The sequence below is a fragment of the Oncorhynchus clarkii genome, chromosome 18 (assembly GCF_045791955.1).
Source record: "Oncorhynchus clarkii lewisi isolate Uvic-CL-2024 chromosome 18, UVic_Ocla_1.0, whole genome shotgun sequence".
NCBI classification, from domain to species: domain Eukaryota; kingdom Metazoa; phylum Chordata; class Actinopteri; order Salmoniformes; family Salmonidae; genus Oncorhynchus; species Oncorhynchus clarkii.
The window spans coordinates 39,488,290-39,508,194 of record NC_092164.1 but is presented as its reverse complement, the minus strand read 5'-3'; the positions used below and the strand labels follow the sequence as shown (position 1 = coordinate 39,508,194).

The window sequence follows — 19,905 nt, the reverse complement described above, 5'->3', positions numbered from 1 at the left end:
GAAAACATTTTTTGGGCATCCAGTATAATGGTGTCTCACCTCCTGGAAATCCTCCACTTCCTGATGGCTAAGGCCAATTTTAACAATTCATTTTGGGATGTCAGTTCACCATCTACTGTACCAACCTTATTTTAAAGTCTAGTATGGGCTTAGAGAGTAGAGTAACAGCTGTAATAGGACACAGGGCACTGGCCTGGCATTCTCTCTGCTCTTGGCAGATGTTATGTGTCTCAGAAGGTTTACCTTGAGATTTGACTGGTACAGGACAGAGCTAATCACTCCGGGCTGACTGGCCATGGGCCCACCAACAGAACCCGATACGCCAGTAAATTAATTTAGGCAAAGCGCAAGCCTCCTGTTTTATAGTATTCAAATGTTGACACCACAAATTGTCTGAGTACCAATGCAGCATGCTGTACACCTTGAGGACACTGTCCATCCCTCAGCTCTTAAGCCGAATTCAAGCGTCATTAATTAACATGAAGTTGGCAAAGCCTTAGTTTAAAGTGTTAAAGCACAAATACAGCATCAGCCATTGGGGTTGTTTCTGCATGTCATCAGCAAAAGCAGGAGAAAAAGATGACCCTTCAGCTTACCATGCTGCAAAAGAGATGACAAGCATCACTGGAGGGATTTGTTCAACTTGTTAAATTCCACCACTGTTGACTCGAGACCATCAGACAACAGAGCTGGAGTTCTGTTACTTCCCACTTAGCCCCGCTGGGGTACATCTAATATTGGTTAAAGGTCCTGAGGCTCTGTCTGCTGGGATATTAGTGGTCAGAGCAACACAGGTAAGATGCACAATGGAGATGAAGTGTGGGTCTTAACAGAAGCAGCCAACATTGTTGAGAACAACCGGAGATTTAAATGGCTTTGCTTGTGCTTCACTTGTTATTTTGCCACTATCAACAAGAAGATGGCCTGCCCTGCACAACCTGCTGCAATACCTGCAGGCCTATGTTTCAGCTTTTGATAAAGAGATGTTCACATTTTAAGGGACTCAGGCACAGGAATAATGGGCCAGGTGGAAGAGAAATCAGATGCCCCTCACTGTTGGGCCTCTGAGCCAAGGTCGGCCAACAATGCGGAGTGCTTAATAGGAGGAAGTGATTACAAGTTCACAGGAACTCCGGCGTCAAGAGAAAGGCGCTGCCGCCCATGTCAACTCAAAGCAGGTGCTCCCTCATCGTGACCCAAAAAACTGGATGGATTGATACTTAAACCCGTATCGTAATGTTTTGGTCCAACATCTGAAAGTGAAAGATAAGGGTATGAATGTGTATGATGGACTAGTTTAGTTTATTCATTTGAATCATTTTTATAAACAAGCACACACAAACCTTGAAAAAGCCATACATGCATACACATGAGGTAAATCATTGAGGATAACACACAAAAAGTTGGACTTATTTCCATTGTGGTCCTCTTGAGACAAGATGGCTAGGCAAGATCGAACACGGTGGAACACAGTATGACAGCTCGATAATAAAACAAAGAAGAAGAACATCTATTTAATCATTGCAGTTATAATACTTTATTTTTAAGCTACCCAGAGAGGATGTTGTTTTTATGGGCAGAGGCAACTCATTCCACTCTGGGCTCCAGTATACAAGAAAGTACCTTTCCCATCATTACTGCTGAACCTGTATAAGCACACATTAGAAACACCTGATCCGGTGCTGTGATTGTGTGCATCCCTAACACAGGGAAATGAATCAGTTAGATATCTGGGCACAGAAACATAAATACTACAGTAAACCAAACCGTCTAATCTGGGATACCCTAGCCTCAACAGGCAGCCAGCTGAGTTCCTGAAAGCAGCTCCTGCATATGTGAGTACGTGGACTCACCTTCAATACTACCCTGATCAGCTTATTCTGGAGCTGCTCATTCATAAGCTTGGATAAGCCCCCAAACCAGGATGTACTAGCGTAGTCAAAATGGCTATTGAAGGAGCTAGCACTTTCAAGTCCTTATCATGCAGCTTGGGCTTTCTGAACAAAAACTTAGTCCTAGCATTAACCTTCCCTCGCACTTTAGTGGCCATGCTCACACCTCCCAAGCTTCCATCAAGGATGCATCCCAGGTAGCTAACATAGGGGGTGAGGTGCTGACTACTAAAACCTAACTCCACTCTGATTGGACTGGATCCCAAAATAATTGCCTCAGTTTTCCCTAATAGCTTATCTCCAAGCCACTTGCTAATGTTAGTAAGCTCTGTGCTAAATATGCTCTCCAACATAGTTTTACTTTTGTGAGACACCAGAAGTGTAGAGTTATCCGCATAAAGGAAGACGGCAAGAACAAGCATCTTTCATATCGTTAATATAAAGTAAAAACAGTAGAGGCCCAAGAATGCTCCCCTGTGGAACGCCACAACTCATTGGATTTGCCTGAGACAGTGAACCATTAACCTTTACTACTTACTCCCTACCTGATAAATAGGACTTTACCCAGCCTAGATGAATATGGCTTAACCCCAGTGCCTCCAGTTTGGAGATTAGGATACTGTGGTTAACTGTATCAAAGGCCTTCTGTAGGTCAAGCAGTACAATTCCACAGAGATTTCCCTCATCAATCTATTTCCTGGTGAAGTCAGTGAAGTAAAGTATATATACATTTTTCTAAAACCCGACTGAAAATCATACATTAGACTTTGTTGACATATTTATACATTTGCTCATGTACAACTCTCTCCAGTATCTTTGATGTTATACTGAGGATAGATACAGGCCTATAATTACCAGGGTCAGACTGTATCGCCTTCTTATACAGAGGTATAACTTTAGTGTGTTTCATGTCCCTGGGAAAGATGCCTTGTTCAAGCGAGAGATTATCAATATGCGTAATACAAGGGGCAATGTGCTCAGCAGAATCTTTAAGAAACCTTGCAGGAATATTATCCAGGCCTGTGGCTTTGGAGCATTTAAGCTCTGCTAGCATACTGGCTAATTTGGCTGTTGCTACCTTTGCAAAAGAAAAAGAGTTTGGCTGAACCCCTTACTCTGCATAATAGTTCTTGACTTGGTCGTTTCCATACAAACCAGAACAGGTGGCAGGCAGCTTGCTGGCAAAATAAGTTGAAAAAAAGAGTTGAATTCATTGGCATCCTCTGCTTTTTCATATTCCATCTCCCCCTGATGTTCAGTCCTTTATGCAGACATCAGTATTGAAATCCCCTAACAAAATGATTTCCTTCAGCAGAGAATCATTACAGTTTGACAACACAAGTTTAAGACCTTCATAGAATGCATTCTGATTGGGTGGCCAGACAATCTCCAGATCAACGCTTAAATCCAATCTGACGTTATAAGCTATGTCCGATCTTACAAACGCACATATCCCCTCCACCTTTCTGATTCCGATCCTTACTATCTAAATTTTTGAGTCTCAAACAGATGAATGCAACCATGTCTTTGTAAAACACAAGACACCCACCTCTGATTTGCGAGCCAACAGGCGTATCTCATTGATCTTCGATAGTACAGTCGTGGTCAAAAGTTTTGAGAATGACACAAATATAAATGTTCACAAGGTCTGCTGCCTCAGTTTGTATGATGGCAATTTGCATATACTCCAGAATGTTATGAAGAGTGATCAGATGAATTGCAATTAATTGCAAAGTCCCTCTTTGCCATGCAAATGAACTGAATTTCAGCCCTGCCACAAAAGGACCAGCTGACATCATGTCAGTGATTCTCTCGTTAACACAGGTGTGAGTGTTGACGAGGACAAGGCTGGAGATCACTCTGTCATGCTGATTGAGTTCGAATAACAGACTGGAAGCTTCAAAAGGAGGGTGGTGCTTGGAATCATTGTTCTTCCTCTGTCAACCATGGTTACCTGCAAGGAAACACGTGCTGTCATCATTGCTTTGCACAAAAAGGATATTGCTGCCAGTAAGACTGTACCTAAATCAACCATTTATCGGATCATCAAGAACTTCAAGGAGAGCGGTTCAATTGTTGTGAAGAAGACTTCAGTGCGCCCAAGAAAGTCCAGCAAGCGTCAGGACCGTCTCCTAAAGTTGATTCAGCTGCGGGATCGGGGCACCACCAGTACAGAGCTTGCTCAGGAATGGCAGCAGGCAGGTATGAGTGCATCTGCATGCAGAGTGAGGCGAAGACTTTTGGAGGATGGCCTGGTGTCAAGAAGGGCAGCAAAGAAGCCACTTCTATCCAGGAAAAACATCAGGGACAGACTGATATTCTGCAAAGGGTACAGGGATTGGACTGCTGAGGACGGGGTAAAGTCATTTTTTCTGATGAATCCCTTCTCCGATTGTTTGGGGCATCCGGAAAAAAGCTTGTCCGGAGAAGACAAGGTGAGAGCTACCATCAGTCCTGTGTCATGCCAACAGTAAAGCATCCTGAGACCATTCATGTGTGGGGTTGCTTCTCAGCCAAGGGAGTGGGCTCGCTCACAATTTTGCCTAAGAACACAGCCATGAATAAAGAATCCATCCTCCGAGAGCAACTTCTCCCAACCATCCAGGAACAGTTTGGTGACGAACAATGTCTTTTCCAGCATGATGGAGCACCTTGCCATAAGGCAAAAGTGATAACTAAGTGGCTCAGGGAACAAAACATCAATATTTTGGGTCCATGGCAGGAAACTCCCCAGACCATAATCTCATTGAGAACTTGTGGTCAATCCTCAAGAGGCAGGTGGACAAAGAAAAACCCATGCAAGAATGGGCTGACATCAGTCAGGATGTGGCCCAGAAGTTTCAACACTGAAAATATTGACTCTTTGCATCAACTTCATGTAATTAAAAGCATTTGACAATAAAAGCCTTTGACACTTATGAAATGCTTGTAATTATACTTCAGTATTCCATAGTAACATCTGACAAAAATATCTAAAGACGCTGAAGCAGCAAACTTTGTGGAAATTAATATTTGTGTCATTCTCAAAACTTCTGGCCACGACTGTAGGCTTCGGACGTTGAAGTGCACAAAATGTAAACCTTTCTTCCCTAAGGCCTGACTGAATTCCTGATTCACTTGTAACTCGCCTCCTACTGCACTACCATCCTCCCGCTGCACACCCCCCCCCCCCCCAGGTAAGTCCTCTGGTCCCACTCCACCTTCAATGCTCACATACCCAGCGGGTACAGCACACAGACAGCAAAGACACGTTTCATTGACCCCTTGCCCAAAGCTAGGTTCACTGCATTTTAGATGAATCCACTGCACGCATTCCAAACATACCAGACCTTTGCTTTGACTCTTAATCTAATGTTCGCAGGAGGAACATGGCTGCATAGGCCATTTGATGGTGTTGGTGATAAACTGAGGTCCAGGGCATTGATGGATATCACCCGATAAGAGAAGGCATAGAGTTATTATTTGAGATTCATTTGAGATTTCAGACTGGCTTTTGATTATCGTTTTGGTTTGTGCCTAGGTGTTATGAAAGTTTGGTATAAAACATTCCTTCCAAACCCAAAAGTGTCAGCATGACTGAGAAGTTGCTGAGAATTTACAGTTCTTTCATCTAGATTGCAGCTGCCGCCATGCCGAACTTGCCGGCCACCATTTTGAGTGAGTATGAGGTGTGTGTGTGATAGTGTGTGTGAGTGAGGGTGTATGCATCACCTGGTAGAAGAAGGTTAGTGATGCTAATAACCAACTCAGTCCATCATCAACATTAGGGGATATTTTCTTTAATAGAGAAGACGGACAGATGAAGGATCATACCAGTGGCACATAGTCATTTGATATGGAACAGGTTTCCTGGTCCACTTTTCAGAAGTCACAGATACAGTTGTGTGATTTGCTGAAAGCATAAATTTAGATATTTTCATTGATTTGAGATGTGTATTTGTCTGGTCTATGAAGTCAGGAACAAGGTCAGATACAATCTACGTCAAAGAAAACCTTGGGGATTGGTGACTGATCAAAATGAGATTTAAAAAAAATTACTGTTAACTTGACCTCCATAGACACGGATGCACCACAGGAGGAAACTGCACAGGAGAATGTCAGCGGCACTTTGAGGACACTGCATTCTCTTTGACAACCAATGACATTTGCAAAGCCGGAATTGAGAGTTGATGTAACCAGTTTGAAATCAGGCTTTACTATCTCTGGCAGTGCAGCAAATGCATTGACATGAAAACTAAGGGGGGGGGGGGGGCACAACATTGTTCAAAACGTCTGGGAATGGTTTGTTAAAACTGTGGCATTGAAGGATCGGTTAGAGCGGGCGTGATTAAAATGTCTGTACCCACGACACGCTTTCATGTCAGCTGTGACCTAGATAAACCGGCACACTGTGTGGTGACTTGGTACGGTCGGAAAAGTACCTCGCTGACACAATACAAAAAGCCAGGCAGATGAAGGTGAACTGGTAACAACGCAGAGTGGACTACTGGAACCAGGGTTAGGGGGTGACACTTCTCTAACCCTAAGAGGAACTTTGCCATAATTGTATATTATTGGATTGTATGCACTGACTGCATTGAAGGAACACATCAGAGGCAACAAAATATATTCAGGACATATCATGTTCAGCATATGAACATCTATATTATTGGATTGTATCACTGGGGCAATGAATACATGCAAAGATGACAGTCCCTCGGTATAATGGCGTAGGTCGTGAGCAAAGAGAAGACCAAGTTAATTCTAGACATGAGCTTGAAATTGGGTCACTCCTCTGGTCAGGATTCTTTATTTGATTTGTCTATTTATTCTTGATATTGGAATATTTGAGACCAGTGGAACCATAAGAGATGTCCCAAACGGAAGATGGTGAAGTGAAAAGATCATCCGCTTCCTGTGACCAACTGTAAAGCTTGTGCAAGAGTCACAATAACATTACATCGTTATACTAGTCGCTGTAGCAGCAACACATTACTCCTTCATCCAAGTCATTTTCAATACCGCTCCACTGCGATACGTTGATGGGATGCTCTGTTCCGTTTAAAAGCTAAATTAATTCAGGTTAATTTGGTCTCCTACCGATTTGAATGGGATCGCTATGTAACATTGTTCTCGGCTGTATCAGTTCATTACCTGAATAATGTCCCTCAGCCACCAGATGGCAAATGTGATTTTAAACAGAACATGCTGCCCGAAAAATAGCACACTGTTTGAATACATTCTTTGTATACTTCAGATTTCAATGCCCTCATACAATTGTGTAACAGCCCCCTTTTCAGACACAGAGATACAGCTATGGTGTCTTCAGCCCAGGCTTTTTAGGCTGGGTTCAACAGTGCTGTGCAGTACATTGAGAACAGACCTCTGTTCACTCTACCCTGGATCATATCCCAGTTTCAAACTCGGAACACAAAGGAAAATATGAGACGACAGACTGGATTCGGTGTGATGGGTGGCGTGCATGGACTGAACCGTTTGGGAGTCTAGAGATGGTGGCTTAATGGTATATCTGTCAACAGCTATACAGCATGAATCCCCTTTGCCTTGCGAGTCAGGGTAATGTAAGGACAAGTTCATGGGAGGCGCATCTCTGGACACTGCCATAGCTGCGTCAAAGCAGTCCCTCCCGTTGTGGGTTGGTTCAGCCCAGTAAAGAACTCTGTGTTCTCTATTCGTCTCATATAGGCTACATAGTCATGTGGGGACATTATTCCAGGTGGGGTTATTGGGGATTAACTGGATTAAAAAATGGTTTGCACTGTAGACCGTTGTGCGACAGACGTTGGGAATGCTTTATTTGCAGTGTGTCGCAACATGGGAGCAGGCAGCCAGGCATTTGATATGTAGGCCGACGCAGTGCTCAGGGACCTCAGGCTGCAGCAGCAGATACGTGGGGGAGGGCGGGGAGACGGGGAGAGTCGTCCTTAACATGACCCAGAGACTGGGTTGCTCTCTCCTCGCTCGCCCTCTGCTGCGTAATCGCTGGGGGAAAGCAGTAGCTGCGGCTGGCACAGATGCCGCTGCTGCCAAGACGAGAGCGTACAGCATTAACACATGCTCATCTGTACCGCCATGCATGTTTACATAGCACTGCCTGGGTATGCATATCTGGGTCAGCAGAGAATGGGTATGTATTCTACCTCTCATTGCTGGTCGCTGACACCATTTATTTAACTTTCTTGCATATCTAATTATTTTCCCTCGCCCCCCTCTCTGATTAGGATGGAAGCCCACAGCTGGTCACACCCTTGATTTGGCCGGTTCTCTTTAACATTAACTCTTCGATGGCCAAATATCAAGCAGTCTCCCATTGAGCAAGGCAATAAATCTTAAGTGGGGATTTTCAGCCTGCCAACACATTTTGTGGGGAATTTCATCACAACGGGACATTTCTCTTTGGGTAAATGCATCCCCAGTTTATTGGACTTGTTACTGTGTGAAGCCCTAATATAACTAATTATATGAAGATAATATAAGTTGACCGCAAAAGTGACTAGTTCTACCAAGCCAGTCCCCTTCACTATGTCCATCATTGTAACACTGGTAGGACAGGTGATAACAATTTCAAGTATGGTCAAAACTGTACTTGAAATGTTATATCACCCCACTCTGGCTTACTTTATTCAAAGTTGGTTTAGAAAAACAATAACATTGCAAATAGCTCCACCTCCTGGAATAAAAAGACAGCCATACCAGAAGAATCTGAACCATAGAGTATACCTCGGCACGGCTCATTCTTAATAAACCTATCAGGTGGTATAAATACAAATAGTATTGCCATTTAATGATGTACGGTTCAAATAATTACATCTTATAACCTATTAAAATCATATTTCCTTCAAGTATGTTTTGCTGCGTAGATGTCTATATTAAAATACTTCTGAAATGGCATGTCAGTTATGACAAATTGTGGAACGCAAATGCATCTTAACTTGAGTTTGTAGTAGATCGAACAATAATTGCGCAAAAGTCAAGGGGGCAGTGTTGTCCACATTTCTAATAAGCATGGCACAAACAAATGTATTGTCTGACAAACAAAATTATACATTTTGATCTCAATGGCTTACAGTTAGTTGCAGTTTTCCTATAGCTTGACATTGACTACTGAAAATCTGTTTCTTCCCTGCAAAACCACTGGTCTGAAACTAAATACATTTTCTTGACAAAGTTTATTTTAGCTTCGGATAAAAAGTATTCATGAAAGTAAGATATAATAAATAGACTAATCATACTTGTCAATTATTACAGCAATTAAGGATGGCAAAAGGCTTATCATATAAATTCTGTACTAAGGTTCCCCATCTACTGAAAACCAAAACAATAACTTACAATTCACCATCCCCCTCAATTGATTGTTATTTGATGTACAGTTGCATATAACCTGTACATCCAGATTTTAGCATAGTTCTTGAAGATAAGCAGAGGAAGAAAAGTTTTAAAAGTTAAAGTAAAATTGGCTCTTGATTATAAAGGAACCATACCAAGTGCTTGTGGTATCTTCACCCTATATAATTGTCATTGTACACCTGAAAGATTTTAACCCGTAATTTTTTTTGGGGGGGGAAGTTACTTACTTTAGAAAAAATTGCCATCTGAAGCAAATTGAATGAAGATGTTTCATGTGTATTTTTATAACGCATCTAAAATGAACAGTCACTTTCTTCAGCTCATAGCTTAAAAAGACTGAGGTAATGTTTACTAAGTCCTGAATTACAGCACACGTGCCTTTTTCATTTGGAAAGCCAACATACAAACAAAAAAACACCCCCAAAAACTGAGCATAATATTAACCAAGCTTACGCCATATTTCGTCATTTAAGACTAACAAAGAACTTGAATACATATAAAAACAGTTTTGTAGAACTAAAGCACTGGTTCCATTTAAAACATAAACCAAAAACATGGCACTGATTTAAGTAATATTCACAAATCTGTGAGGTTTTAAAAACCGTTTTGTCAATACATCAAAGAAAATACATGGGAAATTCCCTTGAACCTTGACACAATTTCACAATTTAAAAAAAACGGTTAAATGTTATCACATAAACCTACAGGAAAAAGGTGAGGTTTAACCTCATCGACATGTCTTGGATTTAGTAAAGATAGCAAGGTCAAATGACTAAAATATCCCAAAAGACCAAATAGCATTTAAACAAAGGTAAAACATACTGTATGTATCTATTATTCCTTGCTAAAATTATTTGGCATCATACACCTTCTCTTGTTTCTTTGTGTCTGGTTGGTCCATGCAGTATAACACTTAGTACATTTCACCTGTGTTTTTCATCTCCTCTTCTGTAGGCAAACATTGTGAATTCTGTGGGAGCAAAACACATCCCAAATGAGAAAAGTAGAAAACCTCATGTTAAGTGTTCACATTTCCTCATTGACTGTATAAAGAGGAAATCAAGGTAAAAAAGGTAATTACAGTGGTATTAGGCCAATTTAATTCAGAGGGGGGGGGGGGATTTGCCATGTTAAAATAAAAACATCCAGGACACACAAGGAATGAATGCCTTTACAATTATACAATTATTTCATTCATGAGCTCATTCTACCCATCCTTTTCATCGTCACTCACCTTTAAATCACTGATCCTCTGACTCCGGCTGTGATTGCTTGATACATTGAGGCTCTCCCGTGGTTTCATTGTCATTATTGTCAACTTCATCATTGTTATTTTCATCATCTTTGTTATCGTTGTCATTGTTCATTTCATCAGTGACGACATCCCCTTGCTCTTTCACTTCCATCTCTGCCTCACTGTCGCCATGTGTCTCCTCTTCACCGTCACTGAAAGGGTCAAGGCCTTTCTCTTCCCTCCTGCTGATCTCCGCAAACCAGTCCCGCACCTGCTCATAGCTCATACTGGACTTGGCCACCAGTTCATCCAAATCTTTCTCATTTAAGACCTTATGCTTGAGGTAGTGCTCCTTTAAAATCTCTTTACCCGTCTTGACTTTGATGGTAGGGGTTGTTTGTTTGCAGGGGTATGGCCGCCTCGTCCTCCTGGACCAACCTCGAAAGCGTTTCCGTGGCTTCTTCTTAAGTTCACCTCCGTTCATTGCCTCGTTAACTTTCCCACTCTGGTACAAGTAGTACCACTTCAGGTTGCTGTTCTTGCAGGCATACCGGGTGTCTCCAAACCAGTTAACAATGTAGGTTCTGGGTAACCCGCTCTCCTCTGCCATCTTGTCGTACTCTTCAGCAGAGGGCCACTGGGTACGAACAAAGGTGCTTTTCAGGACGTGGAGCTGCTCTGGGGTTTTCTTCATTATCTTTCGGCCGCTGGGTGGAGTCTGAGCCTCTTGCCCAGAGGAAGGCGCTTTGATCCGTTCACTCTCCGGCTCCTCTGTGCCATCAGAGTCCGCTGGCATTTTTCTCCTCTCAGAGAACCAGGCGTCCACCTCTCGCCTAGTCAGTTTAGTCTCCATCCTAAGCCTACTTAGCTCCTCATCGCTAGGTGTGTCAGACTTCTGGTAGCTGGCCTCCAAAAGCAGAAGCTGCTCCGGAGTCTTTTCCTTGAACTTCTGAGGTGTGAAGTCAGGAAAGGCATGGCGGAACTTGATTCGTGGATCATAAATGGGCCCTTGGGTTGTCGGAGAGGATTCACTGGCTTCGTCGCTGGAGTCGATCACAATGGCTGTGCTGCTGCTGGCGTCGTTACTGTTGGTGCTGACTGAAATGTCATTTAAGGCAACGCCGTGGTGGTCCTTTGAGTTGCGTTGGTTATAGCGTGTATCGCTGAACCACTTCTTTATTGCTCTTTTGGTGAGGTTAGTGACCTTCATCAACCGAGAGATTTCTGCCTCAGTGGCAAACTGTCGTCTCAGGTAACTGGCCTTCAGCTCTGCTAGTTGCTCCTTGGATTTTTTAGGCCGTGCTCCCAGGGAATCAGGACTGAGTGGAGAAGCAGTCTCAGTGGTGGAGGATTCTGGCATCTTACTGACACTGGTTCTGGGGTTGGGGACCCCAGCTACAGCTAACGTGATGGGTGAGGCCACAGGGACAGCGTTGCCACCCCCTACCTGAGTCAAAACCATCCCTGGTTGCCCTACAAGCTGACAAGTCTGAAAGATGGACTGCAGGCCATTGGCTGCTGTTGCAAAATTGGCTGGGATGACAGTGATGGTCTGTGGCACCGCCTGCACTGAGCCGTTAAACTTCTTCCTCCTGGCCTCCTCCACCTCCTCTGGGGTCCAGCTCACACCGTGCTTCAGCCGCTGAGCAGAGAACCACACCTTTATCTGCTCCTCTGTGAACTTGGTTTGGGCTGCTAGACCCATGATCTCTGACACAGATGGGTAAGGGAACCTGTTGTAGGCGCTGACCAGCAGGACATTATTGTCCATGGCCCCATTGTATGTGGGGATACTACTGACTGGGATGAGGAGCTGGGTCTGGGAGGTCTGCTGATTCTGTAGGGCAGACAGAACTTGAGCCAATGTCCCTGGGGGGAGCATTGTGGCAGAGTTACTGGTCTTTATTTGGAGCACGTTTGGGCTGTTGACCATTATGCTCTGCTGAATTGGTTGAACGGTCAGAGGGGTCGACACAGCCACTACATTGGGGGTGACAGGAGGGGGGACCACCTCCTCAGTCTCTTCCTCACCATCACTCTCCACTTTAATGACACTGTAATCTGCCATTTTGTGTGACCCTGTAAACTTCTTGGCCTCCGCCCTACTCTTGATCTTCATGATTGGCGTTTTGCTTAGGGCAATACCCTTACAGGATGTGTCCTCATCCTCCTCAACCTTAACAAAACTGCCATCAAAGGTCAAGTCATTGACTCTCTGCTCAAAGATGGTTTGATTGTTGCGCTTCACCATAGTCCTGGTGAAATTGTCTTCTCCAGGGTGGTGGCGTGCATTATGCTCCAACAATGCATCATACCTCTTGGTGTGAAAGTCACACTCAACACACACATAAGATGAGTTTAGAACTATATTTGGGTGCTCAGTGTCCACATGCAAGGTAAACATATTGAGCTGTGAGGTCTGAAAGCTGCAGTACTTGCACTCATAACCTCCTTCTGCCGTACTCGAGTCCATAGTTTTAATGAAGTGGTCGATGGCCTGTGAGTCCTCCTCATTCGGGATGCTTTCAGTTGAGTTTTCCACAGGACAGTTAGCGGCCCCCTCCTCAGCCTCTCCGTCTCCCTCTGTAACGACCTCCATGTCAGGGTCTGAATCCACCATTTGAACAGGGGGGACCATGCAAGGCGTTGTTGATTTTCTTCTGCTCGCCATTATCTGTCTTATCTGAGCTTGTGTTGAATAGATATCTTTTTTTTTATCTAAATCTTGGTTCAGGACTTGTTGCTCCATTCAGGCACTCAAACTTGAAAGTTGGCTTATTCTTAAATCCTGCAAGAGATAGAGCCATATTATGTGCACATAATTGAGAGAGAAATTCAAGGTCTAAACAATTTACATGAATGCCTATCTACTAGAAAATTTAGAGGGGGGCCTTTACTGCAATATGTACTGAGCAAAAATATAAATGCAAATATTTCAAAGATTTTGCTGATTTACAGTTCATATAAGGAAATCAGTCAATACGATGTGAGCAAATGAGGTGAGATAAGGGAGGTAAAGGCAAAAAAAGGCCATGGTGGCAAAGTAAATACAATATAGCAAGTAAAAACACTGGAATGGTAGATTTTCAGTGGAAGAATGTGCAAAGTAGAAATAAAAATAATGGGGTGCAAAGGAGCAAAATAAATAAATACATAAAATAAATACAGTAGGGAAAGAGGTAGTTGTTTGGGCTAAATTATAGGTGGGCTATGTACAGGTGCAGTAATCTGTGAGCTGCTCTGACAGCTGGTGCTTAAAGCTAGTGAGGGAGATAAGTGTTTCCAGTTTCAGAGATTTTTGTAGTTCGTTCCAGTCATTGGCAGCAGAGAACTGGAAGGAGAGGCGGCCAAAGAAAGAATTGGTTTTTGGGCGTAACCAGAGAGATATACCTGCTGGAGGGCGTGCTACAGGTGGGTGATGCTATGGTGACCAGCGAGCTGAGATAAGGGGGGACTTTACCTAGCAGGGTCTTGTAGATGACATGGAGCCAGTGGGTTTGGCGACAAGTATGAAGCGAGGGCCAGCCAACGAGAGCGTACAGGTCGCAGTGGTGGGTAGTATATGGGGCTTTGGTGACAAAACGGATGGCACTGTGATAGACTGCATCCAATTTATTGTGTAGGGTATTGGAGGCTATTTTGTAAATGACATCGCCGAAGGCGAGGATTGGTAGGATGGTCAGTTTTACAAGGGTATGTTTGGCAGCATGAGTGAAGGATGCTTTGTTGCGAAATAGGAAGCCAATTCTATATTTAATTTTGGATTGGAGATGTTTGATGTTGGTCTGGAAGGAGAGTTTACAGTCTAACCAGACACCTAGGTATTTGTAGTTGTCCACGTATTCTAAGTCAGAGCCATCCAGAGTAGTGATGTTGGACAGGCGGGCAGGTGCAGGCAGCGATCGGTTGAAGAGCATGTATTTAGTTTTACTTGTATTTAAGAGCAATTGGAGGCCACGGAAGGAGAGTTGTATGGCATTGAAGCTTGCCTGGAGGGTTGGTAACAGTGTCCAAAGGGCCAGAAGTATACAGAATGGTGTCGTCTGCGTAGAGGTGGATCAGAGACTCACCAGCAGCAAGAGCGACATCATTAAAGTATACAGAGAAGAGAGTCGGTCCAAGAATTGAACCCTTTGGCACACCCATAGAGACTGCCAGAGGTCCGGACAGCAGACCCTCCTATTTGACACACTGAACTCTATCAGAGAAGTAGTTGTTGAACCAGGCAAGGCAATCATTTGAGACACCAAGGCTGTCGAGTCTGCCGATGAGGATGTGGTGATTGACAGAGTTGAAAGCCTTTGCCAGATCAATGAATACAGCTGCACAGTAATGTTTCTTATCGATGGTGGTTAAGATATCGTTTAAAATGGCTTTATTACAAACAGAAATACTCCTCAGCACCCCGCCCTTCCCCCTCTGATGATCCCACAGGTGAGGAAACCAGATGTGGAGGTCATGGGCTGGCGTGGTTACACGTGGTCTGTGGTTGTGATGCCGGTTGGATGTACTGACAAATTCTCTAAAATGATGTTGGAGGCAGCTTACAGTAGAGAAATTAACATTAAATTATCTGGAAACAGCCCCGGGTAGACATTACTACAGTCAGCATGCAAATTGCATGCTCCCTCAAAACTTGAGACAACTGTGGCATTGTGTTGAATGACAAAACTGCACATTTTAGAGTGGCCTTTTAGTCCCCCAGCAAGAGGTGCACCTGTGTATTGATAATGCTCTTTAATCAGATTCTTGATATGACACACCTGTCAGGTTGATGGGTTATCTTGACAATGGATAAAATGCTCACTAACAGGGATGTAAACAGATTTGGCAAAATGAGAGAAATTAGAAATTGTGTGTATGGAAAGTGATAAGATGGCACCGAAGAGGATGGCTGACATTTTACATGCGCCTAATCAACTGTGCTATTTTGTTAGGTTTTTTTTGTGCTGTTTGTAACTTTCTTTTATTTATTTTGTACATAATGTTGCTGCTACTGTCTCTTATGACGGAAATAACTTTTGGACATCAGAACAGCGATTACTCACCAAGAACTGGAAGAAGCTTTTTCCTTGAAAGAGTCTGATGAGAAGGATTCACTGCTTTCCCGGGAGCAGGCTCAAATCCCCGTAATTTGCGTGAAGAAAAGACGGAGGAAAAGAGGGCGCAGGTAGCAAGCTGCCTTCTGAGAATCCGTAGGCGAGCGAGTAAAACTTCCACTGACATCCGTTCTACTTGCTAACATGCAATCATTGGAAAATAAAATTGATGACCTACGATTACAAGTATCCTACCAAAGGGACATTAAAAACTGTAAAATCTTATGTTTCACTGAGTCGTGGCTGAACGAGGACATGGATAATAGAGCTGGCCGGATTTTCCATGCACCGGCAGAACAGAGAAGCTATGTCTGATAAGACAAGGGGTGGGGGTGTGTGTCTTTTTGTCAATAATAGCTGGTGCGCGATGTCTAATATTAAAGACGTTTCGAGGTATTGCTCACCTGAGGTAGAGAACCTTATGATAAGCTGTAGACCACACTATCTACCAAAAGAGTCCTCATCTATTTACCACCACAGACCGATACTGGCACTAAGACCGCAGTCAACCAACTCTATACGGTCATAAGCAAAGAAGAAAATGCTCCTCCAGAAGCGGTGCTCATAGCTAACAGTGACTGAAGGCAGGCAAACTTAAATCAGTTTTACCAAATGTCACATGTACAACCAGAAGGGGAAAAAATAAAAAATAAAACTCTAGACCACCTTTTATTCCACACACAGCGATGCATACAAAGCTCTCCCCCACTCGCCATTTGGCAAATCTGACCATAATTCTATCCTCCTGATTCCTGCTTACAAGCAAGAACTAAAGCAGGAAGTACCAGTGACTCGCTCAATATGGAAGTGGTCAGATGACGCAGATGCTAAGCTACAGGACTGTTTTGCTAGCACAGACTGGAATATGTTCCGGAATTCATCCAATGGCATTGAGTATACCACCTCAGTCATCAGCTTCATCAATAAGTGCATCGATGACGTGGTCCCCACAGTGACCGTACGTACATATCCCAACCAGAAGCCATGGATTACAGGCAAAATCCGCATCGAGCTATGCCCTCAGACGAAACATCAAACAAGCAAAGCGTCAATACAGGATTAAGATTGAATCCTACTACACCAGCTCTGACGCACGTCGGATGTGGCAGGGCTTAAACTATTACGGACTACAAAAGGGAAACCCCGACGCGAGCTGCCCAGTGACACGAGCCTACCAGATGAGCTAAATGCCTTTTATGCTAGCTTCGAGGCAAGCAACACTGAAGCGTGAATGAGAGCACCAGCTGTTCTGGATGACTGTGTGATAACGCTCTTGGTAGCCGATGTGAGCAAGACCTTTAAACAGGTCAACAGTCACAAAGCCGCGGAACCAGACGGATTACCAGGACGTGTACCCAAAGCATGTGCAGACCAACTGGCGAATGTGTGGCCAAACACGACTCCAACACCATCATTAAGTTTGCTGACGACACAATAGTGGTAGGCCTGATCACCGACAACGATGAGACAGCCTATAGGGAGGTCAGAGAACTGGCAGTGTGGTGCCAGGACAACAACCTCTCCCTCAATGTGAGCAAGACAAAGGAGCTGATCGTGATTTACAGGAAGAGGCGGGCCAAATAGGCCCCCATTAACATCGACGGGGCTGTAGTGGAGCGGGTCGAGAGTGTCCACATCACCAACAAACCATCATGGTCCAAACATACCAAGACAGTTGTGATGAGGGCACGACCAAACCTTTCCCCCTCAGGAGACTGAAAAGATTTGGCATGGGTCCCCAGATCCTCAAACGGTTCTACAGCTGCACCATCGAGAACATCCTGACCGGTTACATCACCGCCTGGTATGGCAACTGCTCGGCATCCGACTGTAATGCACTACAGAGGGTAGTGCGTACGGCCCAGTACATCACTGGGGCCAAGCTTCCTGCCATCCAGGACCTATATAATAGGCAGTGTCAGAGGAAAGACCATAAATATTGTCAGAGACTCCAGTCACCCAAGTCATAGACTTTTCTCTACTACCGCACGGCAAGCGGTATCAGAGCATCAAGTCTAGGACTAAAAGGCTCCTTAACAGCTTCTACCCCCAAGCCATAAAACTGCTGAACAATTAATCAAATAGCCACCGGACTATTTACAATGACACTCTCCCCTCCCCATTATTATCTATGCATAGTCACTTCACCACCACCTACATGTACAAATTACCTAAACTAACCTGTACCCCGCACACTGACTTGGTACCCTGTATATAGCCTCGTTATTGTGTTACTTTTTATTTTATTTTTTACTTTAGTTTGTTTGGTAAATATTTTCTTAACTCTTCTTAAACTGCACTTTTGGTTACGGGCTTGTAAGCAAGCATTTCACAGTAAGGTCTACACTTATTGTATTCAACGCATGTGACAAATAAAGTTTGATTTGACATTTCGGGGATATTTTATTTATTTAAGCTCATGAAACAGGGGACCAGCACTTTACATGTTGCGTATATATTTTTGTTCAGTGTACTTTAACAGATTGTTGTAGGTGTGGTGGGACATGTATATCAAGTTTAATTCCACTAATACGCAAACATTAAGTCGTTGCATTGTTTCCACTGCCATGACTAAACTCCACGCGCAACATTGATGCTAGACTTTAAATAGCGCGAGCGCTGTACAAAACACGCTTAATATGTGGCTGTTTATACTGTATGCATTCTGTATGCATTCCCAACGCAAATGGATGTGAGAAAACTGCAGTATAAAACATTTGATTCCTAAATCGTGGAATATTGATAATACTTCTGTATCATTAGCCTGCTAACTACCAGTGTGTTTAACAACTTGTCAGTCAGTTACACTGCAAAGAATATTCATCTGTTAGTTGTCCCCTTGTGCCTCTGTCACGAGTGTACGGTATGTTGCTGTTTTTGGGGGGGATGGGAGTATTTTGCAAAAAGTGGGAAATGGTAGTCAAATCTTATTAATGGCAGCTATTACGTGAATGTATGATTAACTTCGCATGGTGTTCATTTTATTACATACCCGTGCAGATAACTGTCGTTTACAAGCATCTTGCAACAACCACTTAGCTTCCAATCTGACTGCTGATGCGCCTTCTTCCGCCTTTGCCGTCGTTCCCTCACCAACAAATGCACTGTCGACTCCGGCAGTGGCACACAGGCGCAGCAAGTCCATCTGTTGTTACCATAGACGCTGAGCAGAATAGTGAATGCGCCGAGATTCGTTTGGTTTTTCACTCCCTTTCCCTTTGCCTACAAAACGTCGCCTTGTTTGGTTTGTTCATGCATTAAAACCGACCTAGATGTAGGCATCGATAGCTCATCGAATCTAACGAGTCATTTTTTCTCCCAGAGCGTCATGACAAATATTTTACGTCATAACGTCATCGTAAAGCGACTTCCTCCATGGGGGAAAAAAAATTAAACCACCAGAGGAAGAGGCTCATTATATAAATAATCTTTGAAAGAATTGAACTCTTCTCAATTATCCTAAAAGCCCATAATTTTAACGTGAAATGTTGGAAAATTATAAAATTGACCAATAAAAGAAAGTCATAAAAAAGGATGTAAATAATATGCAATTAAATCAAATTGTATTTGTCAGATGCGCCAAATACAACAGGTGTAGACTTTACAGTAAAATGCTTACAAGCCCTTAAACACTCTTAAAACTGCAACAATAAAATAAAAAACATAAACATAAACATAAAATAACAGTAACAAGGCTACATTTGAAGTTGGAAGTTTACATACACCTCCTCCTGACAGAGCTGGTGTAACTGAGTCAGGTTTGTAGACCTTGCTTGAACACTCTTTTTCAGTTCTGCCCAAAAATGTTCTATAGGGTTGAGGTCGGTTTGGACATCTACTTTGTGCATGACACAGACAGATTATTTAACTTATAACTCACTGTGTCACAGTTTCAGTGGGTCAGAAGTTGACATACCTTCAAACTCAGTGTCTCTTTGCTTGACATCATGGGAAAATCATACCGTCATACCACTCAGGAAGGAGATACGTTCTGTCTCCTAGAGATGAACGTACTTTGGTGCGAAAAGTACAAATCAATCCCAGAACAACAGCAAAGGACCTTGTGAAGATGCTGACGGAAACGGATACAAACGTATCTATATCCACGGTAAATCGAGTCCTATATCGACATAACCTGAAAGGCCGCTCAGCAAGGAAGAAGCCACTGTTCCAAAACCACCATAAAAAAAAGCCAGACTACGGTTTGCAACTGCACATGTGGACAAAGATTGTACTTTTGGTTAAATGTCCTCTGGTCTGATGAAACAAAAATAGAACTGTTTGGCCATAATGACCATCCTTATGTTTGGAGGAAAAGGGGGAGGCTTGTAAG

The 19,905-nt window shown here is 43.4% G+C and overlaps 1 protein-coding gene across 2 annotated transcripts; it reads right to left on the bottom strand.

Annotated features, from left to right (window-relative positions):
* Positions 1-8,862: 8,862 nt before the first annotated feature.
* LOC139373470 (zinc fingers and homeoboxes protein 1-like) lies at positions 8,863-18,908 on the bottom strand. 2 transcript variants are annotated; one of them, XM_071114026.1, is made up of 3 exons: positions 18,565-18,908; positions 10,474-13,261; positions 8,863-10,209 (listed from the first exon to the last, which is right to left on the bottom strand). In XM_071114026.1, exon 2 carries the CDS (start codon positions 13,220-13,222, stop codon positions 10,481-10,483), a length of 2,742 nt encoding a protein of 913 aa, XP_070970127.1. In that variant the 5' UTR covers positions 13,223-13,261; positions 18,565-18,908; the 3' UTR covers positions 8,863-10,209; positions 10,474-10,480. The 2 variants fall into 2 exon arrangements, with proteins under 2 accessions (XP_070970127.1, XP_070970126.1); XM_071114025.1 differs by lacking the exon at positions 18,565-18,908 and adding an exon at positions 15,522-16,363.
* Positions 18,909-19,905: the final 997 nt, after the last annotated feature.